At 41.5% G+C, this 25447-nt stretch overlaps 1 protein-coding gene across 1 annotated transcript in view; it reads right to left on the bottom strand.

The window, feature by feature from the left end:
* The window catches only part of LOC124719676 (ankyrin-3-like), a 100620-nt gene extending 76101 nt beyond the window's left edge, over positions 1-24519 (bottom strand). Inside the window, exon 1 of the mRNA XM_047244886.1 lies at positions 24327-24519. Coding sequence (XP_047100842.1) covers positions 24327-24519 — 193 coding nt within the window. The remainder of the gene's footprint in view (positions 1-24326) is intronic.
* Positions 24520-25447: the final 928 nt, after the last annotated feature.

Here is a 25447-nt window from a genome sequence, read left to right as displayed (position 1 = left end):
GTAGTACGTAAAGAAATATGAATGTTTTAGTTGGACCACTTTTTTCTCTTTGTGATAGATGGCGCTGTAACAAACATATGGCTCAATTTTAGACGAACAGTTGGTAACAGGTAGGTGTTTAAGATTAAAATACAGAACGTAGGTACGTTTGAGCATTTAATTTCGGTTGTTCCAATGTGATACATGCACCTTTGTGACCTTACCATTTCTGTGAACGCATGCCGTTGCAGCGTGATTACCTGTAAATAGCACATTAATGCAATAAATGCTCAAAATGATGTCCGTCAACCTCAATGCATTTCACAATACGTGTAACGACATTCCTCCCAACAGCGAGTAGTTCGCCTTCCGTAATGTCGGCACATGCATTGACAATGCGCTGACGGATGTTGCCGGGCGTTGTCGGTGGATCACGATAGCAAACATCCTTCAACTTTCCCCACAGAAAGAAATCCGCGGACGTCAGATCCGGTGAACGTGCGGGCCACGGTATGCTGCTTCGACGACCAATCCACCTGTCATGAAATACGCTATTCAGCACCGCTTCAACCGCACGCGAGCTATGTGCCGGCATCCATCATGTTGGAAGTACATCGCCATTCTGTCATGCAGTGAAACAACTTGTAGTAACATCGGTAGAACATTACGTAGGAAATGAGCATACATCGCACCATTTAGATTGCCATCGATGAAATGGGGGCCAATTATTCTTCCTCCCATAATGCCGCACCATACATTAACCCGCCAAGGTCGCTGATGTTCCACTTGTCGCAGCCATCGTGGATTTCCCGTTGTCCAATAGTGCATATTACGCCGGTTTACGTTACCGCTGTTGGTGAATGACGCTTCGTCACTAAATAGAATGCGTGCAAAAAATCTGTCATGGTCCCGTAATTTATCTTGTGCCCAGTGGCAGAACTGTACACGACGTTAAAAGTCGTCGCCATGCAATTCCTGGTGCAATCGATGTTGATGTATCATTCTCAACACCGACGTTTTTGAAATTCCCGATTCCCGCCCAATTTGTCTGCTTCTGATCAGCGGATTAGCCGCGATAGCAGCTAGAACACCTACTTGGGCATCATCATTTGTTGCAGGTCGTGGTTGACGTTTCACATGTGGCTGAACACTTCCTGTTTCCTTAAATAACGTAACTATCCGGCGAACGGTCCGGACACTTGGATGATGTCGTCCAGGATACCGAGCAGCATACATAGCACACGCCCGTTGGGCATTTTGATCACAATAGCCATACATCAACACGATATCGAGCTTTGCCGCAATTTATCGTGTAACCGAAGTTTAACGAGTTCCTTTTAGCCCTCCTGTGGATGACCTCACACTTTTCGATATTTAGGGTCAACTGCCACTTTTCGTACCATTCAGTTATCTTTTCTAAATCGTCTGCAATTTGTTTTGATCTTCTGATGACTATATTAGTCGATAAACGACAGCGTCATCTGCAAACAACCGAAGATTGCTGTTCAGATTGTCTCCCAAATCGTTTATATAAATAAGGAACAGGATATGGCCTATAACACTACCATGGGGAACACAAGAAATCACTTCTGTTTTACTCTACGACTTTCCGTCAATTACTACGAACTGTGACGACGATATTCCATAAGCACGCCATTTCACTACGATCCGCTTGTGTGGTAGAGGATCAAAAGGCTTCCGGAAATTCAGAAATACGGAATCGATCTGAAATCCCTTTTCAATAGCACTCAACACTTCATGTGAATAAAGAGCTAGTTGTGTTTCATAGGAATGATGTTTTCTGAACCCATGTTGACTGTGTGTCAGTAGACTGTTTTCTTCGAGGTAATTCATAATGTTCGAACACAATTTATGTTCTAAAATCATGCTGCATATCGACGTTAACGATGCGGGACTGTAATTTAGTGGATTACTCCTACTACCTTTCTTTAATATTGGTGTGACCTGTGCAGCTTTCCAGTCTTTGGGTACCGATCTTTTCTATAACGAATGGTTGTATATGATTGTTAAGTGTGGAGCTTATGCATCAATATACTCTGAAAGGAATCTAATTGGTATACAGACTGGACCAGAAGACTCGCTTTTATTAAGTGATTTAAGTTGATTCACTACTTCGAGGATATTTACTTCTAAGTTACTTATGTTGGCAGCTGTTCTCGATTCGAATTCCGGAATATTTACCTCGTCTTCTTTTGTGAAGGCATTTCGGGAGGCTGTGTTTAGTAACTCTGCTTTGGCAGCACTGTCTTCGATAGTATCTCCATTGCTATCGCGCAGAGAAGGCATTGATTCACGGCCGCATGTATTAGAGGCCGGAGGACTGAAATGTGGCAACGTTACGTTAAGGCCTACCGTATGGCTGTGGCTATAAGGTAGCAAACGGAAGCAGTTGTTGACGTACTTTCGCGGTGTCTGTTTTATCCGACATTACAGTGTAATATACTGCAGTGCTATACTGGACGCTGCAAAAATTATAGCAAGTAGTCGTGACTACAGTCGAAGATATAACACAATGTAAGTATACAATTCTGTGAAGTTTGTAGCGTTTTTACATGTATATGTGCAAGCGAGCTACGTGATCGACTTTCGTCTATACAACTGCAACAAAAGTTCTACTATATTCTAGATATAATTTGAAAATAAAATTTTGAATTCATAAGTTTAGTATCAGAATCTTCTCCTAAGTGATTTTGTGTTAATATTATGAATATTTCTACACATTTGATTCTATTTGTAGACTTGTGTTTCGTGATGTCCAAGCAGTAGAAAAAACCAGTCCACCCAAATTCTCATTTGCTATTTTTACATAATAGTATGTTGATTTAAGATGTTTGCAATTAATGCATCATTCTATTTGCAGATGCCAGAAAAATGTGTTCCTGGTTGCAACAGCAACTACAAATCCAGCAAGGAAGAGGGTTACATCTCAGTGTTCAGATTCCCTACTGATTCCCTAACAGATTCATGTCTCTGTGGAAGGCCACTTACTGATATCTACAAAAAGCTGGTTTCCATTATGTGTAACATATTGTTAAATAATTACACCAAACTCCAAAATGATCATTTAATATGTTCCATGAAGGAGGAAGTTAATAGAAAATTAAAAACATTACATAACTTTTGACACAAAATTATGAAACTTTTTCTCTTACCCATAACCTCAGTCCTTAAATGCTCTGATTAGTACTGGCAAGGATGAGGTGGCCACTACGAAATAAACTTCAATGCACTGATAAATTTCAGTCATGCTTCTTATGCAAATCCTACAGCAAGGTCCCCAGTTCATTCTGACTCAGAAAGATGTGTAGATTGTGTATGGCCTGTGATTAAAAAAAAAAATCTAACCTACTAATGAACAATACACAAAAAAACGCTCGTTAAAAATATTGTTATTATGCCACCCTCGGAGCGTGGAATGTCAGATCCCTTAATCGGGCAGGTAGGTTAGAAAATTTAAAAAGGGAAATGGATAGGTTGAAGTTAGATATAGTGGGAATTAGTGAAGTTCGGTGGCAGGAGGAACAAGACTTCTGGTCAGGTGACTACAGGGTTATAAACACAAAATCAAATAGGGGTAATGCAGGAGTAGGTTTAATAATGAATAGGAAAATAGGAATGCGGGTAAGCTACTACAAACAGCATAGTGAACGCATTATTGTGGCCAAGATAGATACGAAGCCCACACCTACTACAGTAGTACAAGTTTATATGCCAACTAGCTCTGCAGATGACGAAGAAATTGAAGAAATGTATGATGAAATAAAAGAAATTATTCAGATTGTGAAGGGAGACGAAAATTTAATAGTCATGGGTGACTGGAATTCGAGTGTAGGAAAAGGGAGAGAAGGAAACATAGTAGGTGAATATGGATTGGGGGACAGAAATGAAAGAGGAAGCCGCCTTGTAGAATTTTGCACAGAGCACAACATAATCATAACTAACACTTGGTTTAAGAATCATGAAAGAAGGTTGTATACATGGAAGAACCCTGGAGATACTAAAAGGTATCAGATAGATTATATAATGGTAAGACAGAGATTTAGGAACCAGGTTTTAAATTGTAAGACATTTCCAGGGGCAGATGTGGACTCTGACCACAATCTATTGGTTATGACCTGTAGATTAAAACTGAAGAAACTGCAAAAAGGTGGGAATTTAAGGAGATGGGACCTGGATAAACTAAAAGAACCAGAGGTTGTACAGAGATTCAGGGAGAGCATAAGGGAGCAATTGACAGGAATGGGGGAAATAAATACAGTAGAAGAAGAATGGGTAGCTTTGAGGGATGAAGTAGTGAAGGCAGCAGAGGATCAAGTAGGTAAAAAGACGAGGGCTAGTAGAAATCCTTGGGTAACAGAAGAAATACTGAATTTAATTGATGAAAGGAGAAAATATAAAAATGCAGTAAGTGAAACAGGCAAAAAGGAATACAAACGTCTCAAAAATGAGATTGACAGGAAGTGCAAAATGGCTAAGCAGGGATGGCTAGAGGACAAATGTAAGGATGTAGAGGCCTATCTCACTAGGGGTAAGATAGATACCGCCTACACGAAAATTAAAGAGGCCTTTGGAGATAAGAGAATGACTTGTATGAATATGAAGAGCTCAGATGGAAACCCAGTTCTAAGCAAAGAAGGGAAAGCAGAAAGGTGGAAGGAGTATATAGAGGGTCTATACAAGGGCGATGTACTTGAGGACAATATTATGGAAATGGAAGAGGATGTAGATGAAGATGAAATGGGAGATATGATACTGCGTGAAGAGTTTGACAGAGCACTGAAAGACCTGAGTCGAAACAAGGCCCCCGGAGTAGACAATATTCCATTGGAACTACTGACGGCCTTGGGAGAGCCAGTCCTGACAAAACTCTACCATCTGGTGAGCAAGATGTATGAAACAGGCGAAATACCCTCAGACTTCAAGAAGAATATAATAATTCCAATCCCAAAGAAAGCAGGTGTTGACAGATGTGAAAATTACCGAACTATCAGTTTAATAAGTCACAGCTGCAAAGTACTAACGCGAATTCTTTACAGACGAATGGAAAAACTGGTAGAAGCGGACCTCGGGGAAGATCAGTTTGGATTCCGTAGAAACACTGGAACACGTGAGGCAATACTGACCTTACGACTTATCTTAGAAGAAAGATTAAGGAAAGGCAAACCTACGTTTCTAGCATTTGTAGACTTAGAGAAAGCTTTTGACAATGTTGACTGGAATACTCTCTTTCAAATTCTAAAGGTGGCAGGGGTAAAATACAGGGAACGAAAGACTATTTACAATTTGTACAGAAACCAGATGGCAGTTATAAGAGTCGAGGGACATGAAAGGGAAGCAGTGGTTGGGAAGGGAGTAAGACAGGGTTGTAGCCTCTCCCCGATGTTGTTCAATCTGTATATTGAGCAAGCAGTAAAGGAAACAAAAGAAAAATTCGGAGTAGGTATTAGAATTCATGGAGAAGAAATAAAAACTTTGAGGTTCGCCGATGACATTGTAATTCTGTCAGAGACAGCAAAGGACTTGGAAGAGCAGTTGAATGGAATGGACAGTGTCTTGAAAGGAGGATATAAGATGAACATCAACAAAAGCAAAACAAGGATAATGGAATGTAGTCTAATTAAGTCGGGTGATGCTGAGGGAATTAGATTAGCAAATGAAGCACTTAAAGTAGTAAAGGAGTTTTGCTATTTGGGGAGCAAAATAACTGATGATGGTCGAAGTAGAGAGGATATAAAATGTAGGCTGGCAATGGCAAGGAAAGCGTTTCTGAAGAAGAGAAATTTGTTAACATCGAGTATAGATTTAAGTGTCAGGAAGTCATTTCTGAAAGTATTCGTATGGAGTGTAGCCATGTATGGAAGTGAAACATGGACGATAAATAGTTTGGACAAGAAGAGAATAGAAGCTTTTGAAATGTGGTGCTACAGAAGAATGCTGAAGATTAGATGGGTAGATCACATAACTAATGAGGAAGTATTGAATAGAATTGGGGAGAAGAGAAGTTTGTGGCACAACTTGACCAGAAGAAGGGATCGGTTGGTAGGACATGTTCTGAGGCATCAAGGGATCACCAATTTAGTATTGGAGGGCAGCGTGGAGGGTAAAAATCGTAGAGGGAGACCAAGAGATGAATACACTAAGCAGATTCAGAAGGATGTAGGTTGCAGTAGGTACTGGGAGATGAAAAAGCTTGCACAGGATAGAGTAGCATGGAGAGCTGCATCAAACCAGTCTCAGGACTGAAGACCACAACAACAACAACAACAATGCCACCCTCGTATATAAAGGTGTGAAAGATATGTTGCAGCTGTCAGAAACTCTTATATTAGTTTGTCATTTATATATTTCAAATAACAGACTGAAATAATTGCAAGTCTGCAACTAATGTTAGTAGGCATCTCACAAAATTGTTTGCCGAACCTGTATCTCCAAATCTCGGGCACGAAACGTCATAATATACTGCTATGAAGCACATGTGAGTTATTCTAAAGTTCAGCGTTGCAAGGAAACGAGAATAAAATGCGTAATTCAGACATAAAGTCGGCGTAATACTGCGAGAAATTAGCTTTTCTAGGTTACTGTGTTACTTATAGGGACCAAATCTACAAAAAAAGAAAGTGATTGCGTATTTATATCTGACACGTCGTCTGCAATCGACGAAATCTAAACTTCAGTCTCGGCCTAGCTGGTCACGCTAGCCGGCCTACTGACGTCACAGGCTACGACGTTGTCAGCTGGACGACTACGGCCTCTAATACAGGCGGCCGTGACTGATTGTTTCTTGCCGCTAATACACTTCACCTACGACCAGATTCTCTTTGGATTTTCTGCCAGGTTTCGAGACAAAGTTTCGTTGTGGAAACTGTTATAGGCATCTCACACTGAAGTTGGTGCTAAATTTCGAACTTCTGTAAAAGATCGCCAATCTTGGGGATTTCGTGTCTGTTTAAATTTGGCATGTTTGTTTCGTTAACAGTGTGGAAAAAAACGAACGCCTGTATCTTCCCGTGTGATCTTTGGTTTCCCTTATTTTATTACGCTGATCGCTTCTCCCTACTGTAACACCTACAGCGCCTCTCGGTGTTGAAAAAACAAAAATAGCTCCTAAATTAGCTCCCATGTCCTTAAAATACCAATTCACAAAATGACCCAAGTCCCTCCCCAAGTAGTAAATACGAAAAATAAATAAAAAACAAATGGAGGGAAATATCTAGTATAGAAAGCAAAAGAAAAGAAAAGGAATATTTAATCATAAATTTTAGAAACATGGGAAGGGGGAAAAACAGTAGAAAATAGTAAAATATTAGTTATTCCAATACTTAAAAAAATCAATATTATAGTCATAGAACGTAGGTCTGGGACACCAAAGATAGTGTTTATTAAAGTATAAATAGCCATACGTTGTAATTACGATACTCCAGTCTCTAGTCAGTTCTAGTTCGGAAGTTATTTAGGACGTACAGCTTTAGAGAACAACGATTGGCACTGTGTTAAACGGGGATCAAGAATACATCGTGACGAGATTGTTTTTGAGGATTGTCAATTCAAGACTTTAATTTGGACATTTATCAGATTAGATGAACGGGAAGATGAATAGTAATCTCTTTGGCTTTAATGTCAATTCGTGTCAATATTTAAACACTTTACTGAATTGAGAATTTTAACCGGGTTCGGGCGTTGAATTGTGATAGTGGGAAACTAACTTCACGCGACTGATGACAGTTTGCGGATATTAAATACAAATAACTTATTTACCGAAAGTGACAGGATATTATCTAACATCTCTGATGCTAGCGGGAATCCTACTTAGACATCTAATTAAAGAACTTCTTTGAATGAGATCGTATGAGTGAGCCTATGTATTAATAATTCTTGCCAATAAACTGTCGTTGTTAGTTTAAAAACATAATACAAGTCTTTAACATTAATTTAACTTAGGACCTATGCCAAGAACAAACTAGCGATTCGTAACTAAAACAATTGAACGAAAGGTTAAAGTATCGTCGTCTGTAAACATTGGTAGTAAAGCTACTAAAGATTTTTTCTCTCAAGAGTTGGGAAGACTATACGTGTAGTGACCTGCGTTTAACATTGGTTTTAAAAGTAATCAAACTGATACTTAGCCGGGACAATATTAAATAAGAGTAAAACCCTTCAATGACACTCAATGTGTAAAAAATTAAATCAAACTTTCACCTATTAGACGAAAAAGCGAAAACAGAAAAAGGACAGCTGCACTATGTAGGTCGGCATCAGTAAAATATGTAAGCAGTCGGAGGAGAAAGTTGGTGATTGGAATTTCGTGAGAAGATTCCGCCGCAACGAAAAACGCCTTTCTTTTAATGGTGTCCATCCCAGATCCTGTATCATTTCAGTGACTCTCTCCCATACTTCGCGGCAATGCAAAACGTGCTGTTGCCCTTCGTTCAACTTTCTCGATGTACTCCGTTAATCCCATGTGGTAAGGATCCCAGCCCGCGCAGCACTGATACAGAAGATGACGGACAAGCGTAGTGTAGGCAGTCTCTTTACTGGATTGTTACATTTTGTAAGTGTTCTACCAATAAAACGCAGTCTTTGGTTTGCCTTCCTCACATTTTCTATGCGCTCTTCCCAATTTAAACAGTTCGTAATTCCTAGGTGTTTAGCCCTTCACTCACGAGGTGACTTTTCTGTAACGTATACTACGTGGTGTCGTTCCTGAGGCTCCTATCTTTAATCCAAGTTTTAAGCTGTAAATCATTAAAAAATTTAATTTATGTTATATAACATCTGGCCTTGTAACATTAACCAAAACGGCCTTGCTGTGCTGGTACTGCGAACGGCTGAAAGCAAGGGGAAACTACAGCCGTAATTTTTCCCGAGGACATGCAGCTTTACTGTATGATTAAATGATGATGGCGTCCTCTTGGGTAAAATATTCCGGAGGTAAAATAGTCCCCCATTCGGATCTCTGGGCGGGGACTACTCAGGAGGACGTCGTTATCAGGAGAAAGAAAACTGGCGTTCTACGGATCGGAGCGTGGAATGTCAGATCCTTTAATCAGGCAGGTAGGTTAGAAAATTTAAAAAGGGAAATGGATAGGTTAAAGTTAGATATAGTGGGAATTAGTGAAGTTCGGTGGCAGGAGGAACAAGACTTTTGGTCAGGTGATTACAGGGTTATAAATACAAAATCAAATAGCGGTAATGCAGGAGTAGGTTTAATAATGAATAAAAAAATAGGAGTGCGGGTAAGCTACTACAAACAGCATAGTGAACCTCCATACATGGCTACACTCCATACAAATACTTTCAGAAATGACTTCCTGACACTTAAATCTATACTCGATGTTAACAAATTTCTCTTCTTCAGAAACGCTTTCCATGTCATTGCCAGTCTACATTTTATATCCTCTCTACTTCGACCATCATCAGTTATTTTGCTCCCCAAATAGCAAAACTCCTTTACTACTTTAAGTGTCTCATTTCCTAATCTAATTCCCTCAGCATCACCCGACTTAATTCGACTACATTCCATTATCCTCGTTTTGCTTTTGTTGATGTTCATCTTATATCCTCGTTTTGCTTTTGTTGATGTTCATCTTATATCCTCCTTTCAAGACACTGTCCATTACGTTCAACTGCTCTTCCAAGTCCTTTGCTGTCTCTGACAGAATTACATTGTCATCGGCGAACCTCAAAGTTTTTATTTCTTCTCCCTGGATTTTAATACCTACTCGAAACTAGTAGTTTGGAGTAGTAACTAATTGGTATGTTTAAAAAAACCGGTATGTATTGTATTGTATTTTGGTACCTTTGCTTGTATTTTTTGACACTGTCTATTACAACACTAAATTGTTTAACGAGAATAAAATTTGATTTGATTCGATTCTTGAAGTAGTACCCCTTTCCTTGTAACTGTTCTTTCACTGAGTCCTAGAGTTTTCGAGGTACGCTCTATAACTTTATCGGCAGGAATCGACGCATGCCCATGAAGAGAAACAAATTCTTTTTCTCGTGAAACTCACGCGTCCTCCGTAGCAGTTCCAAAGTCTGACTATTCAATGGGACTCCACGACACAACGGACTGTCGCTTGGTGAACGACATCGTTTTGGTGACATTGTTTAACAAACAAAAACTGTAGTCTAGGAGGTAACACAACATAACAGCAGGCTCTGCACTTCCATACAATGCTTACACGGCCGCCGGCAACGTGGTAGCGTCGACGCCGGAACCTTCGACCACAGATAATAGTAAAACTGGCGTTGCTGTGCAGAAGCTATAGGGCTGGTGTGGCTCCATCATAAACCACGTGACTGTTGGCAAAACGTGGCGGGATTTCAAATCAGCGGTCTGCCATCCTATGTTTGTATCGTATTTTACCCACATTTCTCAATTGAGTACCAAACGTTTCCAACAAAAATTGCTTTTTTATTTGCGAAAAATTATGTCAGAACTACATTTGACCTGGATTTGTTCACAGTACCATTTATAAAATCTAACAAATACATCGAACGCCCCTCTGGTCGGCAGCGGGACGCAATTATTATAAACTATCAATTAAAGTAAAATGTCGTTAAAATTCTTTTAAACAGCAAGAGTGGGCTCGTGTCAAAACTTTAAATATTCGATTCGCCGCGTTTTGAGCTCTAGTCACTTATAAAAGAAAATGGGAATTATGTCAACTATAGGTGCCAAAATTGTCGACTTTAGGAGCAGGTCCATTTTAGAGTATCAATTTTAGGTGCACTTCAAAGGTTCAGTTCCTACTATTTTTACAAAAGTTTAATGCAAAATAGAATGAGTATGTTTACCACTGTTACAAAGTCTATATACCTACGTTAAGTAATTATTCTGAGGTTTTCCTGTAGATTTTATTTTTGTTGAGAATAATAACCCTCCAAATTCAAAGCATAAACTGTCACGTGTAGTCATTGGTACGATTTCAGGTAAAATCCCTCTTTATTTTATTCGGAAAGCAATTTTTGCGTCTGTTCACTCTTATACAATGGCTAGGAACTCGCGATCGCGTAAAAGTAGTGAAATATGAGGTTTCTTCACCGATTTAGGTGATGGGAAAACAAAGTTCAACTGTTGTTCTAAGTGTATTTCATATAAAGGAGGAAATACATTTAATCTAGCGCGTCATGTTCGAGTGCTGCATCAACAGTGTCATTTTCAGTCAGGCGCTTAGCACCCCCTGCTCCTGAATCTTCCGATATTTCTTGGACAAGTAACTCTGACAATCCGGAACAAACACCAGCAGTTGCCAGAAGCGAACAGCAGTCGGTGCCAGAAAATGACAGTATCACTTCATTATCAGACAGCAGGCATCAATAACACCTCTTTCGAACAAAACAAATCAGGAGATAGATTTCGCACTTCTGGAGACTGTTGTAAATGATTATTTACCCTTCAACATAGTGGAAAGCAAACATTTCCAGAGTTTTATTGGCAAACTGAATGGTGCTTACAGAATGCCAGCTCGGAAGACCATTTTCAATAAACTACTATTGCAACAGTACGCCATGATGAAAGAAATTGTGAGAGCAAAATTAATTCTGCGGAAGCGGTTGTGCTGACAATAGATGGGTGGACCTCAACCACAAATGAGAGTTATTTGTTGGTGACAGCACTCTACGTTAAAGACCTGGAGCTGGCATCTTCCCTCCTAGAGTGCTTTAAATACGACGAAAGGCACACGTCAGAAAAACTCTCCGAAGAACTGTGTCGTGTCACAAGGGAATGGGGCATTCAAGAAAACGTCGTGTGTGTTGTTAGCGACAACACAGCTGCTAATGTTGTAGCAGCTATAAGACTCACAGCCTGGAAACACATCCCCTGCTTTGCACACACACGCAATTTAATTGTTCAGAATGGGCTTCCGCACATTCAACCCATTCCGAATAAACTAAAAAACATTGTTGAATTTCTTAAAAGAAGTTCGCAGGCCTACACTAAACTGAAAAAGATGCAGGAACAGTTAAAAGAGCCAGTTCTGACACTAAAGCAGGACACTGTTACAAGGTGGAATTCAACCGATGATATACTGCGAAGAATAATCCAAGTTAAGAATTGCCTAATGACAGTTATCACTCTGAATTATCCGGATCTTCCAAATCTGACTGCAGAGGACATTGCAAGTGTAAACACAAGCCTGTGACCTGTTGAAAGTTTTCAAAGGCTGCACCGACGAAATGTCGAGTGAAAATGTTGTCACTGCTTCTAAAGTTATACTCCTTAGTCGCTCGTTGAAAAAATGGTGTTGCAGGTTTGTTAATTACACCGAAATTCATGAAGACGTGCAACAAATGGCCGAAAAGTTAGCTGAAGATCTAAAATGACGATTTCGAAATATAGAGGAAAATTCCATTTTCGCAGAAGCAACTTCATTGGATCCCCGGTTCAAATTACATGGTTTTTCTGATAAAAATTCTGCTGGGAAGGTAAAATTAAACCGCAACAATCTCAGTTCCAACTACTGAATCTACTTCTAGTCTCTGGCTCGAATTTGATGAAGTGTGTTCCAGGCTGCAGAGCAGTCCACACCCGAGAACTGCTGCAATAGTGGAAGTGGACAAATATTTACAAGAGCCCCTGCTACAGAGACAAGGCAATCCACTTCAGTGGTGGTCTGAACGGCTGTCAGTATACTTTGAACTTGCAAAAATACGACTGTGTATTGTTGCAACCTCCACGCCGTGTGAAAGAGTGTTCTCGAAGGCAGGACACCTTATAATTGACAGAAGAAATTGCCTGACAGGAAAAAAAAGTGGAACAAATCATGTTTTTAAACGGAAATCTCTGAACATTCGCCAAATCCATTGATGTTATTCATAAATATATACGTATTTTTTTAAATTTAATTAGGACAATCCTCAATTTGGCATTTAGTGTAATTATTTCAATAATGTGTACGAGATAAACATTCCTACATGAACGATTATCTTCCAAGCGTGGATTCCACGCATGTTTCAGCTCCAGACTCACAAGGTAAGCATTTTATTTTCATGTTAGCTGTGCGTGCCCACACAGCCAGCCTCTTCGTTTGTATCTTTAATACTCATGTGTCTGCAAGCGCAGCCCACGGTAGGCTACCCATAGACGCGAAGTATAACTGCACAATAGACTTGGCCACTGTTTCTATGTTTCCATACAGTGTATCGTAGAACTGTCTCAGTGTTTCGAAACGGCCATGTTTCAGCGTTTCGAAACAGTGGTGTTTCATACCGCTCTGTCTCGGAAAACGGGACCAGATTCGATCTCGAGCCAGACACAGAAACTGTATCGCTGTTTCAAAATAACGCTGATTCAGTCTACCGTTGCTGGAAGGGGCTAATTGTGTCGAAACAGTGACGTTTCATTCCGGTCTTGTCTCGGACGAGATTCGGGCACGGTACACATACTGAAACATTTAACATTTCACTTCATGAAACACTTTCAAGTGTGTCGAAATCTTTTTCACACACGACAGCACGAAGCTTAAGGCTTCCGAAACTAATGCTTCATTTCTAATTGACTGCCCTATTCCGAAATGGCGTAATATATGCTTTATAAACACCAACAAACAACAAAATAACGCACATTATTTGCATTCAAATTAATAAAAGTGTGAAAAACATTCAGTTAAATTACACATCTCTTATAACATACACTTGCTGCAACTACAGTCAAGCTTGATAAATGTATGAAGACGCCACTGATACACGAATCACAAGATCCATTGCTGTGGTGGAAAGAAAATTGTGTGTTGTTTCCTACGCTGTTTGAAATAATGAAACGGCGTCTTTGTGTTATGGCCACCTCTGTTCCATGTGAGCGCATATTATCAAAGCAGGGGAAAACAATAACAGACAGACTATCCTGTCTTTCAAGCTAAAAAGTATCAAAAATGGTATTTCTAAACTACAACTTAGAACAGATACAGTAGATCTACTCAGAAATGAATCAGTAACATTTCTGATGATTTTGTTCTTTTCTGGCCAATGTGCACTCAATTTGTATTTGACTGTATTTTGTTTAGGCAACTAAATCTTAAATGTAGTTACCTGACATGAGGATTTTTCTCAGATTTGTTTCACGCAGAAGACACTTACGTTTTCGCTCACCATTCAGTGAGTTTCATTTTTTTGAGGTTTTTTTATTTATTTATGTGTTCGAGAATGTTGTTCTTGCTGTGGTCTTCAGTCCTGAGGCTGGTTTGATGCAGCTCTCCATGCTACTCGAACCTGTGCAAGCTTCTTCATCTCCCAGTACCTACTGCAACCTACATCATTCTGAACCTGCTTAGTGTATTCACCTCTCGTTCTCCCTCTACGATTTTTACCCTCCACGCTGCCCTCCAATGCTAAATTTGTGATCCCTTAATGCCTCAGAACATGTCCTACCAACCGGTCCCTTCTTCTTGTCAAGTTGAGCCACAAACTCCTCTTCTCCCCAATTCTATTCAATACCTCCTCATTAGTTATGTGATCTACCCATCTAATCTTCAGCATTCTTCTGTAGCACAACATTTCGAAAGCTTCTATTCTCTTCTTGTCCAGACTACATATCGTCCATGTTTCACTTCCATACATGGCTACACTCCATACAAACTCTTTCAGAAACGACTTCCTGACACTTAAATCTATACTCGATGTTAACAAATTTCTCTTCTTCAGAAACGCTTTCCTTGCCATTGTCAGTCTACATTTTATATCCTCTCTACTTCGGCCATCATCAGTTATTTTGCTCCCCAAATAGCAAAACTCCTTTACTACTTTAAGTGTCTCATTTCCTATTCCAATTCCCTCAGCATCACCCGACTTAATTCGACTACATTCCATTATCCTTGTTTTGCTTTTGTTGCTGTTCATCTTATATCCTCTTTTCAAGACCCTGTCCATTCCGTTCAACTGCCCTTGCAAGTCCTTTGCCGTCTCTGACAGAATTACAATGTCATCGGCGAACCTCAAAGTTTTTATTTTTTCTTCATAGATTTTATTACCTATTCCGAATTTTTCTTTTGTTTCCTTTACTGCTTGCTCAATATGCAGATTGAATAGCATCAGGGAGAGGCTACAACCCTGCTCACTCCCTTCCCAACCACTGCTTCCCTTTCATGCCCCTCGACTCTTATAACTGCCATCTGGTTTCTGTACAAATTGTAAATAGCCTTTCGCTCCCTGTATCTTACCCCTGCCACCTTTAGAATTTGACAGAATATTCCAGTCAACATTGTCAAAAGCTTTCTCTAAGTCTACAAATGCTAGAAATGTAGGTCTGCCTGTCGAGAATAATTATCTGATTTATGTAAGTATATGTTTGTGTGTTGTAGATGTGCTGTGTTTGGTTACTACACAATATAGGCATCTTGTATATTGATCACAGATAATTCTCAGGAAAATCAACAACAGTACTTTGATACTTTTGTTTTTGGTTTTCAGATATTGTTATAAAATTACATTTCGACAGCAACTTTATCTCTGATTTCCTGGAGAAGTTTGTGATAAAATTATAATATATCTGCTTGCTGCGAGTAATTGAGGGAACTCGATATACCTGTACTTCAAACACACTTCCTTAACAACAACTGTAAGTGGTGTAGAGCCGGATCTGCCATGTTATAGGTATCACGAAGGCATTACACTGTATGAATTGTTTTAAACTTTAGTTTGTATTTTATACTTGAGGGAAACATACGGCAAACAATGGAAAATTTAACTGTGAGTAAGAAAAGCGTGAACGGCTCACTCATAAATGTTAATTCAGTGCCTCGCTTCCCAGAATGCTATCTCAATAAATTATATCCCATGATATGCCTTTTCAAGAGCGCATACAGATCATCACTCATAAAACCTATCAAAATTAGGCACTAGAATACAGGGAAGCGAGTTTGGTCAAATCTGCTAAGTCAAACGTACAAACTCTGACCTCAGCCAATTGGAAAATATGAAAGTCACATGACACGAAAGCAGCGCATTTGCTACAGGAAATACGAAACTGCCAAGACATCTAAGCGAAATTTTAATACTTTCTGCTATATGATTGGCGCTATCGCACCTCATTTGTGTCTATATGGCAATATTTATGCAGAAGACACTCAGTATGATATCATGTGTAGGTCTATACAATTAGGAAACACAAGCTGTTTCACCGTTTCGAAACATTGTATTGTACCGTCTCGTTTGTTTCGAAACAGTTGTGTGTTTCAGTTTGCCCATGTCTACTGCACAAACAGTCACGGGTAATGATGTCAGCATTGCAGGAAGCAGCTGACGCTGCCTTCCCCTCGCCCCTCACCTCCCCAACCCCTCCTAACCCTATCGTTCCCCACAAACATCGCGCGAATCGTCGGCAGGCAGTAGAGGGAGGACTGAAGTGAAGGGAGAATGAGTGACGTAGCGCCGATGTAGTTGGAGAGGCAGAGGGGAAGAGCGTGAGTGAACTAGAAAAAAGTGTGGAGTGTGCTATCTGTGGAGAATTTGAAGTACCAGTTCATTGAAATTGGGTGGTTAGTTCACACTTCACTGGAGTGAAGCGTTCATATGAACGACTCACTCACGAGCTCCCCATCACTACTGGCAAATACGGAAGCGTCCGATGCCGCCCGCCAGCTTTGACCTATAACGTCACAAGTATGGTGGAAACGACCATAAACCATGATTCCAATATGGCGCATATAATGTCGGTACGTACACATTATGTGGACGAAAATACATCGAAAAACAAACACACACACTTTCCACAAAAAGCCTAATGACACTAACGGGACAAGCGCGGGAAATGGGGTGTTTTGCGTGGGGGGCAAACTAAATACAAACATATTTAGGCACCCACCCCCATACAAAACCACAAAACAAAAAAAAAATGGTTCAAATGGCTCTGAGCACTATGGGACTCAACATCTGTGGTCATAAGTCCCCTAGAACTTATAACTACTTAAACCTAACTAACCTAAGGACATCACATACATCCATGCCCGAGGCAGGATTCGAACCTGCGACCGTAGCAGTCGCGCGTTTCCTGACTGAGCGCCTAGAACCGCTAGACCACCGCGGCCGGCAAAACCACACAAAATGACCAAAAAAACCGACATCACAAAACTCCCCAAATATCACTAAACACAATATCATCTGGAATCGGACACTTCCCTTGACCTATATAGCTCAACAGCAGCTCCCGATCCCATAAATTAGGATCAAACACTTCCCTTGGCCTATACAGCTCAAAAACATCTCCAGATGCCGATTAATTTTAGTAAAATTACCACACGATGTACAGCGAACAACACTAAATTAACCTTCACACAAAATCGTTAACTCACTGAAACGTATTCCACTACAAAACAGAGGCGACCCTCTAACAATTCTGGATAATGAGCAAGAGCAAACTGAGCTCATTACACCACACAAACGAAACCCCTGAACGTACCACCAGAGATCACAACAAACCACAACACGACAACATCTACAAACACGCCACACTCACAAACCAAACTCCGCGCCGTCATGACGTCACGCGCGACAACACCCTTACGTCACGGGTCAAAGCCGACGCGAGGGATCGGATGCTTCTGTCGACCCCACTATTGGGGAGTGACCTTGAAGTGACATATTTCAGGGGCCCAGGTTATAATGCAGTATTACAAAATACAGACAAAAGTTTAACTGCGTAATCTGCTGTCGAAAAAAATATCCGTCTTGTGAATACAGCTGTTAAACATTTCGTAAAAGTAACATAGGGCACCAGATTGCATTTTTTTTAGTTTATGGACGATATGTGCGTGTGCAATACGCGTCAAAATACTCATCGGAGGCATCCATTATCTGTTTTTGAAATTACCGTGCAGTTTTAGCTTTTATGATAAGATGTGTCACGAAAATTTCAGGCTACGCTATAGGTCTATTTGTGCAACCTATATTCGGCCTTCACGTTACTCAACCGAGTATAAAATTTTTCTCAGAACGAATTAGCTTCGGTTCAGTTCGTCCACTATAAGCATATACTACATCCATATAGTGAGACGAGGTTCTCAGAACGAAATATACACGTAAGACAATAGATTGCATACGGCATCTAATCTTAACTACACTTTTTAGTTGCTACCTGCTATTTACAAGGGAACCTCCCCATGGCAACTCCCTCATATTTAGTTATAAGTTGGCACAGTGGATAGGCCTTGGAAAACTGAACACAGATCAATCGAGAAAACAGGAAGAAGTTGTGTGGAACTATGAAAAAAAAAGTAAAATACACAAACTGAGTAGTCCATGCGCAAGACAGGCAACATGAAGGACAATCTGAGCTCAGGAGCGCCGTGGTCCCGTGGTTAGCGTGAGCAGCTGCGGAACGAGAGGTCCTTGGTTCTAGTCTTCCTTCGACGGAAAAGTTTGCTTTCTTTATTTTCGCAAAGTTATTATCTGTCCGTTCGTTCACTGACGTCTCTGTTCATTGTAATAAGTTTAGTGTCTGTGTTTTGCGACCGCACCGCAAAACCGTGCGATTAGTAGACGAAAGGACGTACCTCTCCAATGGGAACCGAAAACATTTGATCGCAAGATCATAAGTCAACCGATTCCTCCACAGGAAAACACGTCTAACATATTCTATACGACACCGGTGACGGTATGTGCTCGATTGATCTGTGTTCAGTTTTTCAAGGCCTATCCACTGTGCCGACTTATAACTAAATCTGAGGGGGGTGCGATGGGGAAGTTCCCTTGTTGGAGCTGCGAATTGTCACTGAAATTGCAGACTCAATGGAGTATCGCAAAGAAATACAGTAGTACGAACTTAGGCCGTCAGATGGCACACGGCTTTAAATGTTAACTGCGCCTTTTAGCTGCTGCTAGCGACTTCTACACTCCTGGAAATGGTGTGGATTCCTCTTGCCCCTTCCTTCCCCTCTCCCTTCACCACTGTAGTCTCCTTCCATCGTGCTAGGTCACTAGCATGTGTAGCCAGTCCATGTGGTGGGGCTATTATGTACCCACATGGCTGAGCCCCCTAACATACACTCCTGGAAATGGAAAAAAGAACACATTGACACCGGTGTGTCAGACCCACCATACTTGCTCCGGACACTGCGAGAGGGCTGTACAAGCAATGATCACACGCACGGCACAGCGGACACACCAGGAACCGCGGTGTTGGCCGTCGAATGGCGCTAGCTGCGCAGCATTTGTGCACCGCCGCCGTCAGTGTCAGCCAGTTTGCCGTGGCATACGGAGCTCCATCGCAGTCTTTAACACTGGTAGCATGCCGCGACAGCGTGGACGTGAACCGTATGTGCAGTTGACGGACTTTGAGCGAGGGCGTATAGTGGGCATGCGGGAGGCCGGGTGGACTTACCGCCGAATTGCTCAACACGTGGGGCGTGAGGTCTCCACAGAACATCGATGTTGTCGCCAGTGGTCGGCGGAAGGTGCACGTGACCGTGGACCTGGGACCGGACCGCAGCGACGCACGGATGCACGTCAAGACCGTAGGATCCTACGCAGTGCCGTAGGGGACCGCACCACCACTTCCCAGCAAATTAGGGACACTGTTGCTCCTGGGGTATCGGCGAGGACCATTCGCAACCGTCTCCATGAAGCTGGGCTACGGTCCCGCATACCGTTAGGCCGTCTTCCGCTCACGCCCCAACATCGTGCAGCCCGCCTCCAGTGGTGTCGCGACAGGCGTGAATGGAGGGACGAATGGAGACGTGTCGTCTTCAGCGATGAGAGTCGCTTCTGCCTTGGTGCCAATGATGGTCGTATGCGTGTTTGGCTCCGTGCATGTGAGCGCCACAATCAGGACTGCATACGACCGAGGCACACAGGGCCAACACCCGGCATCATGGTGTGGGGAGCGATCTCCTACACTGGCCGTACACCACTGGTGATCGTCGAGGGGACACTGAATAGTGCACGGTACATCCAAACCGTCATCGAACCCATCGTTCTACCATTCCTAGACCGGCAAGGGAACTTGCTGTTCCAACAGGACAATGCACGTCCGCATGTATCCCGTGCCACCCAACGTGCTCTAGAAGGTGTAAGTCAACTACCCTGGCCAGCAAGATCTCCGGATCTGTCCCCCATTGAGCATGTTTGGGACTGGATGAAGCGTCGTCTCACGCGGTCTGCACGTCCAGCACGAACGCTGGTCCAACTGAGGCGCCAGGTGGAAATGGCATGGCAAGCCGTTCCACAGGACTACATCCAGCATCTCTACGATCGTCTCCATGGGAGAATAGCAGCCTGCATTGCTGCGAAAGGTGGATATACACTGTACTAGTGCCGACATTGTGCATGCTCTGTTGCCTGTGTCTATGTGCCTGTGGTTCTGTCAGTGTGATCATGTGATGTATCTGACCCCAGGAATGTGTCAATAAAGTTTCCCCATCCTGGGACAATGAATTCACGGTGTTCTTATTTCAATTTCCAGGAGTGTATTTGTGGCTTGTCACTGGAATCACAGCGAGACAAGAGTTTCAGAAGTACGAAATTCGACCAACAGATGGCACACGGAGTTGAATGTTAAAGGCTACTTGCGACTGCTAGTTGTAACTGAAATCGCAACCGCCTTCTATAAAGTTATTGTGATATCTGTGACTTCTCAATCACAATGATTTATAACAGATACGCGATTTCTTGCCCACCCTTAAGCCTAGTTCACACGACGACACTAGGTTGCAGGCAACTGCCTTACCGGCAACTGCGCATGCGCGCCGCCCGTTTGCGCAACTCGTTGGTGAAACTAAACACTATCGGCGTGTTCCACCTTTGGCGACACTACAGTGTGTACACTTTTAGATGGCAGACCTCTCCCTAGTCCTGAATCGGTAGAAGTCGGTGAACGTCGGGAGGCTTCGGTAGGTACACAGTTTCCACTGCTGCCAACATTACGTAGCTGACTTTGTACAAGGTAGCAATTGTTGTCTGCTTAGCTATTGTTTTACGCTGTACTGTTCTCCGTGTTTTTATTGTGCTAAACATTATCAAAATGAGTGAAGAGGCAGTTGCTGGCCCATCTCGGAAGTCACCAACAACCCCTTCCGGTAGGCCTACGGTTAGAAGGAAACCAGTATTACGTAGCGATGCTCGCAAAATTATATTGAGTGTGATTGAATGCTGCGAAAGGGAAAGTGAGCAGAAAAAAAATGCTTCACCCCATTTACAAATCTTCAGTGAGAGCTGCTACATACACAGGACAAAGCATGCGTAGCACTGGAAGATTCAAACAGTTTTCCAATAGTCATCCTGGTGTATCACCACAAACGCCTGGCAAGAAAAGGTGACTTTCCATTTCAAGTATTTTGTTCGCGATCACTTTGAAGGAGCCCCCTATTTCGTTCGAATTACCTTATATTTCATTTTTCCGTTGCTAACGTATCGCTATGTATGGAAACACCACTGATTACTGTATTATTTCGAAACACATTCATATTACAGTAAATTTACAAATTCAAAAAAATATATGCAGTGGAGAAGGCATTTTCTTATAAATCTTTCTCATGCTGCAATGACCTAATTGTTGAAACATTGTCCATTACTCTTTTCGGGCGTTCGGAAACAACTCATCAAAGTTTCATTGCATTCGGATGAACAGTTTGTGAGCGCACAGCAGACAAACATACATTCATTTATATATATATAGATTTTAATGTACATGACGATTTCAGTTTCGTTTACGAACAACATTTAAAGCGAGTTTTACTTCCAAGCCTTTCGTCTGCTTTCGTGTAAGCATGACGCGCAATTTGTAGTGGCAGCACTGCAACTGGTAGGCGTGCCCCCCCCCCCCCCACACACACACTGCCTCCTCTGCACTCCCCTCACAACCACTGCCGTCTTACAGTTAACACACTGTAGGTGCATGAGTTTTTGAGGTTGTGTGTTTGTAGATTGTAGACAAACAAATGTGAAGTGGGGAACGGAGAATAACGTTCGCTTTTTGGATATCTATGCTTTGCACAGGTGTTCGTGGGATTTCAATGATGCCGATAAAAATAAGCAACATATTGGTGCCGCTGAGACCGAAATATGCGATCATAACATAGATGGTTTGACAATATCTGAGCTGCAGGGCAAAATTTATTGAGTTAGGAGCACATATACAACTGAATTAAGAAAAATACAAGCGAGTGTAAGGTCTAGCTGTGGTAATGCTCTCGTCTACAAAATTGAAATCCCATCGTTCGAGTTGGCCAAGTCTTTCTTAAGGGATATTGTTGACAGGAGGGAAGGCTATACAAATTCGTGAAGCTGCATTCTTTATTCAATGTTCATCTGTTTAAAACGTCCCTGCAGTGCTCCCCATTCACATACTTTAGAATTGTGAAATATTGCCACTGTACAGATCTGTCTTCAAGAGAGTAGTTTGCAAACCATTCTCTTCTCAATGCGGCCTGCTTCGAATAATTACTGCTGTTCATGTTAATAATTATTACTGTTAATGTTAATAATTGTTGGTGTTAATGAAAAAGCGTCATCAACTAAATCAGCATCTTATAGCATGCCGAGTGTCCCTGATTGTAATGCACCCAATGTGATATGTAATTTCAGTTCTGGCTACAGTCCTTCATGCATTACAGTACCTTTATTCCTTATCGCATAATTAACTCTATTTAGGAGAACCGTGAACAGTTCTGGTGACATTCTAAGATAATTATAATAACTTCTTGGATCTTCTGTTATAAATTATTTCGGCAAGGACGCTGAGCAACTGACCTGACGTCTTTTCTTCATCCAGTCACGAATCGAAATAAGTTTCTTATTTTTTTCTTATGCAGCGATTCCACGCAACAAGCTTTAACTCCAGCACAACTCGTGCGACGTGCAGCTGCCAAAACTTTCATTTCAGACACGACTCAGGGACCCACAAAACGACTAAACTGAAGCGTATACAGTCATATATGAAACCACTTGCGTGCAACTCATTCTACGCAACGAGTGGCGCAACCTAATGTCGTCGTGTAAACTATGCTTTACACCAGACGTCACTAGATCGCGAGACGAGCAAAAGCTCGAGAATGGGACAGAATTAGATTAGATTAGTACTTGTTCCGTAGATCGTGAATAAGACACTTGGTAATGATGTGGGACGTGTCAGGTTAACAAAAGGCGTCTATACAAGACATTACATCACACAAAATATTACGTCACAATATTTTTATTTATTTCTTTGGTGGGGGTTGGCGAAATTATCGACTTACTATATCCAAAAATTCATCTAATGAGTAGGAGGAGTTGCCATTAAGAAATTCTTTTAATTTCCTTTTAAATGCTGTATGGCTATCTGTCAGACTTTTGATGCTGTTAGGTAAGTGACCAAAGACTTTTGTGGCAGCATAATTTACCCCCTTCTGCGCCAAAGTTAGATTTAACCTTGAGTAGTCAAGATCATTTTTTCTCCTAGTGTTGCAGCCATGTACACTGCTATTACTTTTGAGTTCGTTCGGATTGTTAATAACAAAAATTTCATAAGTGAATATATATATTGTGAGGCTACAGTGAAGATCCCTAACGTCTGCAGGAAGATCTTGGATGAGCTCCAGCAATTATTCTGATTACACGCTTTTGTGCAATGAACACCCTTTTACTCAATGGTGAGTTACCCCAGAATATGATGCCATAGGAAAGCAGAGAATGAAAATAGGCGTGGTAAGCTAATTTACTCAGATGTATATCGCCAAATTTTACAATGATCCTAATAGCAAAAGTAGCTGAACTCAAACGTTTCAGCAGATCCTCAGTGTTTTTTTTTTTTTTTTTTTTTTCTAGTTCAATCCCTCATCAGTGCATACACCTAGAAATTTCGAATATTCTACATTAGCTACCGATTTCTGATCGAAGTCTATATATATTAATGGGGTCATTCCATTTACTGTGTGGAACTGTATATACTGTGTTTTGTCAATGTTTAATGAGAGCCCATTTGCAGAGAACCACTTAATGATTTTCTGAAAAACATCGTTTACAATTTCACCAGTTAATTCTTGTCTGTTTGGTGTGAGAACTATACTGGTATCATCGGCAAAAAGTACCAGCTTTGCATCTTCGTGAATATAGAATGGCAAGTCATTAATATATATTAAGAACGATCGCAACTTTATTATTTTTTTTTTTGTTGCCGTTAATACGCATGACCAACACTGCAAATGTTATTTCAGTCCGTTTTTACGATTATCTTTATTATTAAAATCGGTGGCGCATTAAAAACATTACGACGAGGCATTATTACAGTACAGACAACGGTCAGTAGATGGCAGGCCGAGCAACAGATCGAACAGAATCCGACATTCCACGAGATGTGACGTAAACTGTTCAAGTCGTGCTGAAACACTGCCCTGGTGTTCAGTAAGAGCTGCTCATACCTGCTATAAAAAATGCACTGAACATACGCCTGCGTTGCTGTAGAGATGGAACACGCTGTTTCCTGCTCTGCTCTGCCTCGTCCGCCGTTCGCCACGTCTCGCAAGCGACTGTTCCGCAACAGCTGGGAGGGGCCGCAGTTCTGACGTCATCCAACCCCCACTCCTCGAGTGGTGCCAGCGGGCTCGTGCGCATGCGCAGAGCTGAATTCGCGTATGAGCAGTGCCTTCCTGCCGCTTCTGGCTACTTGAAGCTTGGCTGTTTGACGTACGAGCAGTAGCAGCAAGTAGCCAGGTGCTACTCGGAAAAATTTTACCGGCGCGCCCAAGCAGCACCTGGCCCAAGCCGCCAGTTTCGCGCATGCGAAGAGCAAGCTCAGTTATAGAGGGACGTGACCCGTGTATATGTTTCGTGTCTTCGTAATATTGCTGGTCTCTCCGTTTACAGCTCCCACGTCAAATGAAATCAAGACAGATTTCTGTGGCCGGGAGCCATCAAGTGAATTAATATACATTCTCATCACTAGACCGCGGATTTTAGGTAAAAACCTATTTTGTTCCTGAGTTCCTATTTGCATAAAAATTTGTACTTATGCGTTTCATGACTATTTACACTTAACAGCGTTAATTCTACAGGACCTAAAAAAGCCTATTTTTACCTATTTCGGCTTAAAAAGTGCCTATTTCATCATGTAAGACAGTGGCTCCAAGTTTTTCCACACTATACGACAGATGGAAAAAAATATTTTCTGCCCAGCGTGCAGTAAGGTGGCTAGTTGATATGCGCTCATGCTTCGTATTTGCCTAACACTTCGGTCTTTTTTTTATTTCTTTATATCGCTATCCATGTTAACAACAAATATTCTTCATAGGTGTTTTACGAGGGCTATCCAGAAAGTACATTACGTTTTGGAATTAAAAATAAAGTATTGGAAATTTTTTTTATTATATGCAGATGAAAGCTACACTTCAATACTACTTTTCTACATAGTTGCCATTTAAATTAAGGCACTTATCGTAGCGATGGACGAGCTCGGAAATTCCTTCGTCGCGAAATTCGGCCGCCTGCGCCTTCAACCACGTGGTTACCTCTTCTTGAAGCCGTGCGTCGTCATCAAAACGCT

The sequence above is a fragment of the Schistocerca piceifrons genome, chromosome 11 (assembly GCF_021461385.2).
Source record: "Schistocerca piceifrons isolate TAMUIC-IGC-003096 chromosome 11, iqSchPice1.1, whole genome shotgun sequence".
In the NCBI taxonomy this organism is placed as follows: Eukaryota; Metazoa; Arthropoda; class Insecta; order Orthoptera; family Acrididae; genus Schistocerca; species Schistocerca piceifrons.
This window is presented reverse-complemented; position numbering and strand designations above follow the sequence as displayed.